We start from the raw sequence: 14,137 nt of genomic DNA, 5'->3' as shown, positions 1-14,137 counted from the left end.
AAATACATCTTTCCTCCGTTTAGAAGGGTGACTCTTGGGATACTATTAACCACAATTTCGGTTAAATTTTAATGAAAAGTTTATATTCCGAGTTCTAACTTCACATCTTAAGAGATTCGCAAGTACTCTAGTTTACGCTAAGCGTTGGAACCTCCTCTTTTCGCCATTAGAATATTATTTAAAAATATAATCCTTTGTTTCTGTGATAAAAGAGCAATTCTGTCCAAATACACGGTTTTAATTATGTGAGTAGTTGTTTCGCTTGAATGCTGATGAGTGACTCTTTTATATAATAGCATACGTAGATTAAAAACGATAATACGTTTATTTCTTACAAGCCTTTGATCTTATGATTGTGGTAAACTATGATCATTAGAATTGTTAAATGAAGTGCTTGTCAGTTGATAAGAATATTATCTAGGATTCAAAGATAAAATTTCAGTTACCAATACCCAAAATGAGTTTACAAATCGTGGAGGTAAAACTAATAAATCAAATATAATGTTTTGGTTTCTAGTAGTGATTACACTTTTAGCTAATGCGTGTTATGCAACACCGTTTTCAGAGTGTTCTGGTAAGGAAAAGAAACATAATAATTATTGTAACATAATTTATTATAATAATGCATTACTATAATAATGTGTAGACAAACAACTATCAAAAATATCTTATAAAGAAAGCTTGCAAATTGAAAATTCAAACTTGTCTTGATTATAAAATTTAGTATTATTTATGATTTATTTAATTGCTAATACACGAATACAAAGCACGCATTCAATCCATTATCAATAACAATATATGTAGATTTATTGAAGTTTCTTGTGCAGTTTTATTCAGTTGTTAATTATTGTAATTTAATTTCAGAGAGAGCCGAAGTCCAGAATGTAGAGGTCGACAACTGCACAGAGAGTTCATGCACAATAAGATTAGGAGAAAGCAAAAATATTAGTATTACATTTACGCCTAGTAAGTAAATATTATACTATTGATTTTTAATACTATTAGAAGCTAAACAGTACATATACACAGAAGTAGTTTCAGTAGAATTGAGTTATAGTCTTCAGAAAATTCCATCAGAGAATCTTTAAATAAATTCTCTACTTATAGTGCAATAATTGAGAATTTTGAAGTGTCAGTTAACTTGCTACAACTTTGCTTGAAAGAATAGAAAGAAAAACACTGTTGCGTGATATAAAGAACAACCATAAAACACGTGAGTTTCATTTCACAAGTTGTGAAACTGCGGTTGACTTCCAAACTGTGAGAATTCAATATTAAACTGATCACAAGGAGATGAAACCTTTGGAGTGAAATATCTCTACCACTGCCGGTCTTAGTAGAGTAATGCAGGTGAAGATGGAATATTTCTTGAGATGTTCAATCGATTTAGAAAAGCGTTGTGACTATTTATTATAGTTTTTGTTCTATTCGTACAAATTGGAAATGATTGGTTTCTACTACTTCTTGTCTAAATAGAATGTTAATGGAGAAAATAAAATTCAGTGTAACGTCCCACGTTATAACCGTTAGGCTAACGAAGACGGATGATTTAGACAACTGAATGGTGAAAGAAGAATTGGTAGATTGAAAATGTGGGAGGAAATGAAATTACCCTACTAAACCCACGGACATGATGTCCACCACAAACTTACTTGGCAGGAGATCGAACCAGGAACCCCACGCATCAGAAGTAAGCCCTCTACCACTGAGCCACAATGCTCCTAATGGAGAAGATCGAACCTAATCTTAAAAACTAAATCAATTCGAAAATAAACACAGCTTTTGATATATTTTGCCGTTCTTACTCTATAAAAATTATTATTAATGCAGGAAATAGCAGTAAATTTTAGCACTTCCGGTTTCAGTATAGTAATGGAAGTAGAGATGGTATGCTTTCTTGAAATGTTGAAGCTATTGGAAGATATCACTTGCCGTTATCTATTAAAGTTTTTGGTATATGGCAATCAATATTTAAACCGGAAATGCTGGAAAAATATTTCCTCTTCTGGTTTTAATAGAGTATCATGAGTGGACATGATATCTTGTCTTGATACGCTGAATCGAGTACAAATATCAGCTTGTCGCTATCCATTACCGATTTTCTTCTGTGAAGGCCAATATTGGATATTTATACCTCTTCTGATTTCAGTAGAGTGTTATAGGTGGAAATACTGTATTTTCTCAAAACTCTGGTTGAATTCAAGAAAAAATTGTCCCTGTCAGTTACCATTTTTATAATGTATCATCAACGCTCAAATCGAAAGGTCTAGTAAATTTTACTCATTCTGGTTTTAGTATAGTAATACCTGGGGAAATGATAGACCTTTCTCGAGATTCAAAATCGATCACATAAAATCGCTTCTCGATATATCTTACAGTTTTTGCTCTTTTGAAACTGGAAATATTAGTAAATTTCAACAACTTCCGCTTTTGGTAGAATATTCGGGTGGTTATGGTAAGTTTATTTAAGACGGTAAATTGATTTCAAAAAACGTTTGTGGGTTGTATATTGTCGATGAAGATCAACGTTGAAACTGCAAATTGTTTATTTCTGCCTTTCTTGGCTTTAATAGAGAGTTAATCTAAAAGATGTTATCTATTGTTAGGACGTTTAGTCGATTGCAAAAAAACGCATCTTGATGTCTCATACAGTTTTTGCTCTGGTGCCTGTCGACAGACTGACGAACGATAACGTTCTACGACTTCCGATACTTATGAATAGCATAGTTTGGAAGTTTAAAATTCTTAAAATAAATACGAAGAGAAGTTTTTGTAGCGTGAAATTTAGTCACAGAGTACATTCGTATCAGCATTCCTTAAAATACTGCGTTGTCTTCATCAGAATTACACCGAAAAGGACTAAATTTTTAAAACACCTTGTTTCATGAAACCTACTGAAAGAAACACACACACACACACACACACATAGATAGATAGATAGATAGATAGATAGATAGATAGATAGATAGATAGATAGATAGATAGATTGATTGATTGATTGATTGATTGATTGATTGATTGATTGATTGATTGATTGATTGATTGATTGATTGATTTAGATATATATGTAAGGTTGATCATTTAGCTTAATACATCCGCAACTTTTAACCTAATAAACAAAGAACTCGGAAATTGCGTACGATGTAAAAATCGACAAGGGAATATTCTTGAACATAATTTGTTATACCATTAGGATAACACTGTTGCAAACCCAACAAAGTTACACTTTCATATGGCACTACGTTATTACATATTTAATGTTTGTTATCAATCGAAAAGTTAAATATCACATTTATAATTCAGTGTTGCAAAGTTATTCTTTTCACAGACAGTCCTCATGCTATGTCTGCATTTTATAGTCAAATTTTGATATCCTCCATTACACATTGTTTTGATTGCATTTACAAGTAACACCACGATTTAAAGTGTATAGTCATAGACCTTCCTGTAAGGTGAGTCAAATTCAAGTTTGAACTGAAATATTGTTTTAGTTGTGATATAAGCATAAGTAAAAAATGCTTAAATATCGATATTGGATATTTCTTACGGTAGCCACTCTGGTAATGAGAATTAAAGTGAATGAATAAAATGAGTTACGAGATATATCTTTAATAGCAATTGTTAATCTTAATAACCAGTTGTTAACTAGTTCATATCAGAACCTATTCAATCCATTATCCTTTGACTTGTAGGAATACCTACAATTGGTATTAAAGCATAAACAAGAGCATAAAAGTTACTTGTATCACTGAACACATTGTGTTAATCTATTAAGTTAAAAATAGTGAACTCATTAATACACAGTGAAATTTACACCAATACAAGTGCATAAATACAATTCCATACAAGTGCATTAATACAGTATATACAGCATTGAGTATTACATTGTATATTCATAACACCACATTATACAATTCTCAAGCATCTGCATATAACCCCGCACTTTGCTGGAAGGCGGCTAAAGAGACTAAGTTAATTTAGGCTTAATGTCCGGAATGATGACTTGTATTTTTGCAGCTCAGAATACGACGGAATTAACTCCAGATGTGGTTGTTAACATTTACGGCGCATTCTTTGTTCCTGTCAAAGTGACACCAGAAGACGCTTGTGAATCTTTGAATCAGAGTTGTCCTATATTGGAAGGACAATCTGTGACCTACAACGCAGAATTCGTAATTGATGGTAACATTCTTCCAGTAAGTACAATATACTATCTAAAACATAAAATGTTATTTTTTTACAGTGTAAACGCAACACCCAAACTAATACCTTCGAATAATACACTGAAATTGGACAATAGGTTGAAATTCTCCTAAAGTTTATGTTTCAAATGATAACTTCAAGATTTGTATTCCAGTTATTACTCATTAAGAATGGACAGTTGAAACTCATATATATTTAAATTACCAGAATATCCAACAGGAAAATTTCGATTTGTCTTATTACTTTCACTCAAATAGTAAATGATAATAAGGATCAGTTTCTGCGTTATACAAGCATGAATAACACCTAATAACACCCAGAACAATTATACTTAGATTTCTAAATTTCATCATATCTTTATACGTTGGGGGTGACTAGTTCGAATAAGCAATGTTTCATCAAAACTACATGTTAGTGTACTTAAATATGCTCCTGTTGTGTATTCTATGAGATAAGAATAGCTTCCATCTTCTTAGATGGATCCATACATGGAGGATCAAACAGTTACATTTGACTGTATAGAAATTGAAATCAAAGTTCAACATCATCAGAATTTCTAGATGCATATGACCACAAACAATTTTAAGTTCTTTGCATGTTAAATTTCAGACATGTTAAGGGATGGTGTTAATACGATTTTGTACTTTGTGAGTACAAATTTTTAGAAGTTCGTATTTTTCTTCATTAGGAAATTGTGTTTTCCTTTTAAACTAAAGAAATATGATTCAAAATATAAATTGGTTAGGAACACTTCTCTACAACGTAAAGCGAATTCTAGTAATTTACGAACATTCCACTTCAAAATCAGATTTTTTGGTATATTTTAGTTTTGCATGTTTTTGTATATATTCATATATATTTGTATTTTTTATGTGGCATGCTTTTGTCACTTTAATCAAATACAAACCTGGCCTTGATAATAATAATCCCGACGGAATAAAAATGTCCATTTTCTACAACTCAAGCAGAAAGAATATCAGGAGAACTTCGCTCTCCAAATTAATATAGGGAAATGTACAGTACGAGCCTAACAATGATACAATTCTTCGTTATTGCACTTGGAGATTTGTTTTACTTACTTTCGAAATAGAACAGATGCTCTCAATCCAAACTTTCGTGATTAATGTAAACAAATAAATAAAATAATGTATGGTATCTCAGGGAAGCGTACTAGGGCCCCTGTTATTTGTCCTGTATATGGACGATCTCTACTCTCACCTATCAGTTAATCCTAGTGGCCTTTTGCTTTTTGCTGACGATTGCAAATTATATAGAGAAATATCATGTTTCCATGACACGATTGCCCTACAGGAAGACATAAATTATCTTGTAGACTGGTGTGAAATGTGGCAATTCAAACTTAACAGTAAGAAATGTGACGGTATTACAATTACTCTGAAAAAGTCTCCTGTTCCCTCCAAATACCATATTAACGATTCCCCTATAATACATTCTGCCAGTCATAATGATCTTGGTGTCATCTTTGATTCGGAACTCTCGTTCTCTGACCACATCTCCTCAATAGTTAAGAAATCAATGCGTATGCTGGGGCTTCTTTACCGATTCACTGAACTACGTACTGTGGCATCATTAACAACATTCTATAAAACTCTAATAGCATCCAAGATCGAATACTGCTCTCCCATATGGGCCATGGCCGCACCTACACATCTCTCTAGACTTGAGTCTGTTCTCAATTTCTTTATTGCAATAGTACGTTTTCGTGTTCCCGCACTTCGAATATTACATAAGGAGGAAATTTTGCGATATCTTAATATCCAGACGCCGGAAATACGCAGAAATAACTCTGATTTGAAGCTTCTTCATAAGATTGTACATGGAAACCTAAGAGCAGAAACCCTAATTCAACAACTATCCTTACATGTACCTTCCCGCAAAACCCGGAATACCCACCTATTCCATCTTGCACGCCCCAGGTTGACAATTATCCAGAGGTCTCTTTTTCATCGAGTACCCAACTATTATAATAATCTAACAAGTGAGGAGGACATTTTTTCGAGCTACCCGGTGTTTGAAAGAGCAATAAAACGCGTGCTGGCTAAGTAATATTACTTGTGCACTCTTTGTTAATACTATTGATGTTACTGTTGTTCTTTATTTTTTTAATTCTTTTTCTTTTTTTCTTTTTTTCCCGCTTGTTGACATTTCCCTGTGTAAAATGGCACAATTATGCTGTATCTGGGAACTTGTTCAACAAATATATATATATATATATATGTATGCACATCTAAGAGGGTGAAATACAAGATCTAGTCCTTACCCTATTACTATTTTCAAGTCCAACTAATACAATATGTAGGAAACATCTATCCTGGTGACTGGTTTTAGTTGTAATATTGGTAAATGTTTTGGAAAATTGTGTCTTAGTGCACTTTTCAGTCGCAAGATAAGGGAGGTATCCCGGTGTTCACTTCCTTTTGATATGTCTGTAGTTTAAAAATACAACAATAATAAATGTGTAGGAAATATGTAGATGTTGTTTAAATACTCACATTTCAGATATACAATAGTAGCGTAGATTCCACACATCTATTCGTACTTCCGAACCTGAAATCGAAAGAAAACCGAGACCACCCAATCCCACCTTTCCATTCTCTCTTAAATAAACGTCATAAAATTTATATTTATAAACTTTGATCATTCTCAGTTTCAAAACAGAGAAATTCTAAGACAATTGTTAGCTATGTATTTTTTATTGTTTAACGGATGTTCAAAGCTAAAAATTGGACATACTTATTAGCGTTTGCCTGTTAGCATAAATGGGTAACATAACATGATGATAAATAATATAAAACATTAAGTATATTGAGGGAAAGTGGGAAGAATGAAACTACTGTTCTGAATTATTTACTATTCCTTTCATCTTAAACTTCATAACCGAAAAACCATTAAGAAAATAGCAAGCACGAGCTTTCAGAATCATGTAAAACTTATTAAAAATCTCCCCATAAACTTTTGTATGTACATCGTAAGATTTGCTTCGTTTGTATTTAATAGATATTTGTAAATTCTAATTAATGTACAATATGAATTAATTACATAAATAAATGGACTAACAATATAATTTCATTTTGTTCTCTTCACAGGTTGGGGCAATAATAATTTGGAAGTTGGAAGATGAAAGTAATAATATTAATATTGTTTGTGTTCAGTTTATTGTTTCCTTAGCAAACTCTGAAATCAACTAAAATAAATATTACAAACGGTAAACACTTCATTTCAACTTAAATAAGATTTATTCATTGACTTTTATTTATTCTGAAAATACTTATCTTCTCATTAGCAAATTCAAAAAACTGTAACAGTGAATGAGGCATTGTAAGTTTTCGTTCAATATGCAGATTTGAAATGTGTAATAACTTGACGTAGTATCATTTGAAAAAAGAAAAGTATCTTAACGATGAGTTAGTAGCACAGATAGTCTTGTGATATCGCCGAGTATGTCAAACATTACCCTCTGTCAATATTTCGATCATGCAAAAATTCATCATTTATATATATATCTAAGGGTTTGTCGTTAATTCATAACGTCGTTAACGAAACAGAGGTCATTAATTCTTACCAGCCCTTTAACTTCATCTTAAAGAATTAGTAAGAGTGCCGACCTTGAGCCGATAGCAATGATTCTCGATAGTTGTCAACTTTTATAAGGCAGCGGTCTACAAACTAAATACAGATCAGTTCTAAGGGTATTAATATTTAAAATTTGTTCTACATTTATAGTCATTTGTGTTATGAGATTATAGGTCCAAAAAGGCCCATTACATAACATGCGGAAATTCTTCATCCCCTCTTTAGACCCCCTAAAAATTAAAAATATTCACTTTTGGCAATTTTCCTGGGGGTTTGTCCCGAAAAGCTACAATCATGCCAAATTTAATCATTGTAGATCTACACGAAATGCCCAATAATTTGGGCGTGTAAAAGATGATTCATATAAATAACACGGGAAAGATTTTTCAGTTCCCTATAAAACCACTCTAAAGTTATTTTTATTTTTTTATTTTTACTGATTTACTTAGGTAGTGCTAATGAAAACGTACAAGCATACCGAATTTCAAGTTTTTATTCCAATTCTAAGTATTTAAAACAGGAGATTATAGGTCCAAAAAAAGGTCCTTTAAATAACAAAGGGAAATTCTTCATCCCCTCTTAAGACCCCCTAAAAATTAAAAATATTCACTTTTGGCAATTTTTCTGTGGGTTACTTCAGGAAAGCTACAATCATGCCGAATTTAGTCATTGTAGCCTTACAGAAAGTTGTCCGAAATAATTTATGTCAGCTCATGTAGTTTTATATATATATATATATATATATATATATATATATATATATATATATATATATATATATATAGTATGGCGCTAAATTCCTTGTACAAAAGCAGAGGAGTGATTCCTGAGATCAAAACAAACAAAAAGGTTCCAATAAACATAAGGCAAAAAACCCCATCGTTTACGTGTTATAGGCAGCCGAAAACATGAAAAAATGAATTCTAAAGATCCATAGCTCCAAACCTCCCCGATAAACACCACCTTTACGAAGACACTTATGTATCGGGTGGGGAGGATTGTGTGAAATTTAGAGCTGTCTCGGTGGTAGTTCACTACCAGAAGGGCCACCCCTACCGAATTGGTCTAAATGAAGTAGCCAGACGAAGAGTGTTCTGGGAGAAGGCAGCAGTTCTCCAGTAGCCAAGTTGGCGGAAATCATAGTGATTGGTACGGCAACTTGGACATTAGTCCCAGGCGTGGTCAGAGTGACTTTAACGGCTGGGATACTGCGGGGTGGAAGGCAACGGGAACTACCACTCTATTTTCCCTAGTTTGCTGCCAGCAAAAAATAGAACATATGAACAATGGTCTTTCGCAGGTCAAAATGTAGTTCCGGAGGTAAAATATCCCCCCATTCGGATCTCCGGGAGGGGGATGGCTTGGGAAGGACTATTGGACGAGAAAATAATAATGAGGGGAAAACAGACAGAGAAAGAAAGACAGGGAAGAGCAAAAGGTTTACGATAGGGACATGGAACGTACGTCCTATGTTACAGGGAGGAAAATTAGAAAATCTTAAAGAAGAAACGAAACAAAATAATTTAGATTTGGTAGGCGTTTGTGAAGTTAGATGTGAAGATAATGGGGTATTGAACAGCGAAGGATATAGAATGTTTTACTCAGGTAATGAAAAGGGCGGTCATAATGGCGTAGGAATAATTCTTGGAAAGCGCTTAAAGGAGAAGGTAGTAAAAGTAGAATTTATTGATGATAGAGTTATGATGTTCGTTTGATCACGTTTGATCAAATTGATCAAGTTTTAGTAGATAGAAGAAGGCAATCTAGCATAATTGATGTCCGATCGTTTAGAGGGGCTGATCGTGACACTGACCACTACCTGGTAGCAGCGATAATACGAGAGAGGTTATCGTTGAATAAAGGTAATATTCATTGTCCGAAAACGGAGAGATTCAATTTAAAGAAATTAGATGAGAGCCAGGTAAGAGAGAAATGCCAGATTGAAGTTTCGAATAGATTCTCGGCCTTAGAAGATTCGGAGGGCACTAGTGTTGAGGATACCTGGATTGAAATTAGAGATAGCATTAAAATTTCAGCAAAAGAAAAATTGGGACACGCGGAAATACGTAGGAACAAACCATGGTTCGACCAGGAATGCATAAAACTAGCAGAGAAGAGAAAACAGGCAAAATTACGCTGGCTACAAAATCCGGATGAAATAACTACACAAAATTTCGCAGATATCAGGCGGGAAACTTCCAAAACTTTTAGAACAAAGAAACGCGATTTTCTGAAAGCTAAAATTAAGGAACTTGAAGATAATAGTAAAAATAAAAACATTCGGGACATGTATAAGGGAATCAACGAATTTAAGAAACTCTATCAACCTCGTGCTTATATATTAAAGAAATCTGACGGTACAGTTCTTACTGACACGGATAGCATCTTAAATAGATGGAAAGATGTCTTTGATGATTGCTTAACACGCAACCAAAAACTAGTGTGCGTGGAGAAAAGGTGATACACACCGCAGAACCGTATATTCCAGAACCCAACCGAATAGAAGTAGAAACCGCTATAAAGAAATTAAAGAAACACAAATCTCCGGGTGTAGATGAAATTCCGGCTGAGTTAATCTTAGCTGGAGGCGAAAAATTGTGGAACAAGGTACACAAACTCATTCTCCTTATCTGGGACAAGGAAGAATTGCCACAAGAGTGGAAAGAATCAATCATTGTTCCAATTCACAAGAAAGGCGACAAAACTGACTGTAATAATTATCGAGGCATTTCTCTTCTGTCAACATCCTATAAAATCCTTTCAAATATTCTGTTAGCAAGACTGACGGCATACGCAGATGAAATTATTGGAGATTATGAGTGCGGATTTAGACGAAATCGATCAACTATCGACCAAATATTTACCATTCGCCAAATACTCGAAAAAAAGTGGGAATACAATACCCCGGTACATCAACTATTTATTGATTTTAGAAAGCTGTACGACTCGGTTAGGAGAGAAACATTATACAACGTCCTTACATAACTTTGAATACCGAGGAAGCTAATTAGATTAATTAAGATATGTTTAAATGAATCCCAAAATAAAGTCCGGGTAGGAAAATTTTTGTCCACGAGCTTTCACGTCGAAAATGGCCTGAAACAAGGAGATGCGATGTCGCCATTATTATTTAACTTTGTTCTGGAATACGCTATAAGGAAAATCAAAGATAGCAACCAGGGCCTAGAGTTGAACGGTATTCACCAGGTTATGGCATATGCTGATGATGTAAATTTAATAGGGGATGATAGGAGAACAATAGAAATAAATGCAGAGATCTTATTAAACGCTTGCAGGGCCATGGGTTTAGAAGTAAATGCAGTGAAAACTAAATACATGGATGTGCGTCGGGACCGGAATCCAGCAAATTATGGATGCGTTAAAATATTAAATAATACTTTTGATAAAGTGGATAGTTTAAATATCTAGGATCAATACTAACAGAGGAAAATCATATTCACGAAGAAATTAAATGTCGACTAAAAGCAGGGAATTCGTGTTACTGTTCGGTTCAAACTCTCTTGTCGTCGCGAATTCTGTCGAGGAATTTGAAGCTTAAAATATACAAAACGATAATTATACCTGTTGTACTGTATGGCTGCGAAACATGGTCACTTACTCTGAGGGAAGAACATAGACTGAAAGTATTTGAGAACAAGATCCTGAGACGAATATTCGGACCCAAGAGGAACGGGAATGGGGAATGGCGGAAACTTCATAACGAGGAACTACATAATTTATATGGTTTACCCAACATTGTTAGGGTCTTTAAGTCTAGGAGGCTTAGGAGGGCGGGTCATGTAGCTAGGATGAAAGAAAGTAGAAACGCTTTTAAAGTCTTGACTGGAAGACCAATCAGAAAACGACCATTAGGAAGACCTAGGCGCAGATGGGAGGACAATATTAAGATGGATCTCGCAGAGATTGGAATACCAAGTAGAAACTGGATGCAGTTAGCTAAGGATAGAAGTCAGTGGAGAGCTTTTGTGAACGCGGCATTGAACCTCCGGGTTTCATAGGCCATAGAGTTAGTTAGTTAGTTAGTTAGAGTTATGATGTTAAGACTTAAAGAGAAAACGAAGGATCTAGTGGTGATACAGACATATGCATCGACGACTTCGCATGCAAATGAAGAAGTAGAGAAAAATTATGAGAAAATAGAAGAAATTATAGATAGGGAGAAGAAGGGTGCATTCATAATTCTAATGGGAGATTTCAATGCAGTTGTGGGAGAAAAACAGGAAGGTAGTATCGTAGGCAAATATGGTTTAGGCGAAAGAAATGAAAGGGAAGAGGGACTAGTAAATTTCTGTAGACAGAATTCACTAGTAATGGGGAACACTTGGTTCAATCAGCACAAGAGAAGAAGATATACATGGAAATCACCAATAGACGGCGGATGATATCAGATAGACTACGTTATGATTCAGGACAGGTATCGGAATAGCTCAAAGAACGCGAAGACCCTTCCCGGGGCTGATATTTTCTCTGATCATAATCTTGTGCTGGCCAAAGTAGATATTCAACTGAAAAATGTAGGCAGAAGAAAAGTAGGTAACAAAGTGTTGAATACTGAAAAGTTGAAAAACGAGGAAATAAGAAATCTTTTCGTTGAAAAATTCGAAGAAAAATGTTCAAACGAGGAAAGGATAGGCGCAGGTAGTAACACACAGTGGGAACATATTAAACGTTGCTTGCAGCAGGCTGCAGAAGAAGCAGTAGGTTACCGCGAACACAAAACTGCTAAAAAAAAACATGGGTTACAGAGCAGATGTTGCAGAAAATGAGGGAGAGGAAGATGTGGAAACAGGTTGATACAGAAGAGGGAAGAAAGATGTACAGAAAGTTAAATAATGAATTACGAAGAGAAACAGACAGAGCGAGGGAAGAGTTTTACAAAAGAAAATGCGAGGACATAGAAGAATGAGAAAGAGTTGGGAAATATGAGGAAATGTATAAGGAGGTGAAATCTATGGAATTTCGGAGGAAACAAGGGGATATTATGATGGCAGTAGAAAATAAGAATGGGAAGGTAGTCAGCGAGAGAAATGAGGTCATAGAAAGGTGTAAAGAATACGTTGAAGACTTATATGAGAGTAGGGATAGACCGTGTAGCCTTAATGTTGAAGTAGAAAATGAAGTAGGCGAGGATGATAAAGGATTTAGTATTTTTCGGGATGAGTTTGAAAAGGCTATATCAGATATTAGGAATGGAAAGGCAACCGGAATAGATAACATACCAATCGAATTCATTAAAAATATAGGAGACAAGGGAAAGAAAGAATTGTTGCGACTATGCAATGAAATATATGAATCAGGAGAATGGCCAAAAGACTCTGAAAACGATCATGATACCGATGGCAAAGAAATCGAACCCAAAGAGATGTGAGGATTATAGAACTATTAGTCTCATATCTCATGCAGCTAAAATTCTGCTCCGAATACTGAAGAGAAGGTTATATGAAAGAACAAATAAAGATGTTGAGAAGGAGCAAATCGGGTTCAGAAGAGGCAAGGGCACAAGAGATGCTATTGGATTATTAAGGGCGATCAGTGAAAGATTTATAGAAAAAGTGAAAGAGGTGTATGTTGTATTTATTGATCTAGAAAAGGCTTTTAACCGCGTGAATTAGGAATTGTTGTTGGAAGTTCTAACAAAGATAGGGTTGGAATGGAAAGATAGAAGATTCATAAGAAACTTATACATGAACCAACAAGTAAGTGTTAGGATAGGGGAAGAACTGACGGAAGAGAGTGCAATTGGAAGGGGAGTTCGACAAGGATGCTGCCTCTCCCCAACACTATTTAATGTCTATCTAGAAGAGATAGTGAAAAAGAGCCTACATGATGATGATGGCACCTCGGTAGGAGGTAGAATGATTAGATGCATAAGATTTGCAGACGATATGGCGCTTCTTGCAGAATCTGAAAAGAAAATCAATAAAATGTTAGAAAAAATGAGAAAGAGATTTGAAGAATATGCGATGAAAGTAAATGTTAGAAAGACAAAAGCCATGGTGATTGGAACGAAGGGGTCTGTGTCAAATATAAAAGTAGGAGGGGAGAAAATAGAACAAGTGAATAGTTTTCGATACCTGGGTAGTATTCTTAGTAATGATATGAAATGCGAACGTGAAATAAAAGCAAAGATAGGAATGGCGAAAGAAGCCTTTAGGAGGAAGAAAAGTCTGTTTTGTGGGACCTTGAATAAAGAGTTTAGAAAAAGACTCATAAAATGCTTCGTGTGGAGTGTTGTACTGTATGGGGCGGAAACGTGGACATTACGTAAAGGTGTCGAAAATCGACTGGAAGCCTTCAAAATGTGGGTGTGGAGAAGAAT

The 14,137-nt window shown here is 34.6% G+C and overlaps 1 protein-coding gene across 1 annotated transcript; it reads left to right on the top strand.

Moving 5' to 3' along the window:
* Nucleotides 1–473: 473 nt before the first annotated feature.
* Nucleotides 474–7,428, top strand: LOC145663573 (ecdysteroid-regulated 16 kDa protein-like). The gene is made up of 4 exons (XM_081729684.1): nucleotides 474–574; nucleotides 865–966; nucleotides 4,018–4,196; nucleotides 7,311–7,428. The coding sequence occupies exons 1-4, from the start codon at nucleotides 502–504 to the stop codon at nucleotides 7,410–7,412; spliced, it is 456 nt and encodes a 151-aa protein (XP_081585810.1). The 5' UTR covers nucleotides 474–501; the 3' UTR covers nucleotides 7,413–7,428.
* Nucleotides 7,429–14,137: the final 6,709 nt, after the last annotated feature.

The sequence above is a fragment of the Thermobia domestica genome, chromosome 11 (assembly GCF_964235325.1).
Source record: "Thermobia domestica chromosome 11, izTheDome1.hap1.1, whole genome shotgun sequence".
Taxonomy (NCBI): domain Eukaryota; kingdom Metazoa; phylum Arthropoda; class Insecta; order Zygentoma; family Lepismatidae; genus Thermobia; species Thermobia domestica.
Note: the sequence above shows the minus strand (reverse complement) of the source record. Positions and strands in the feature narration are given on the sequence as shown.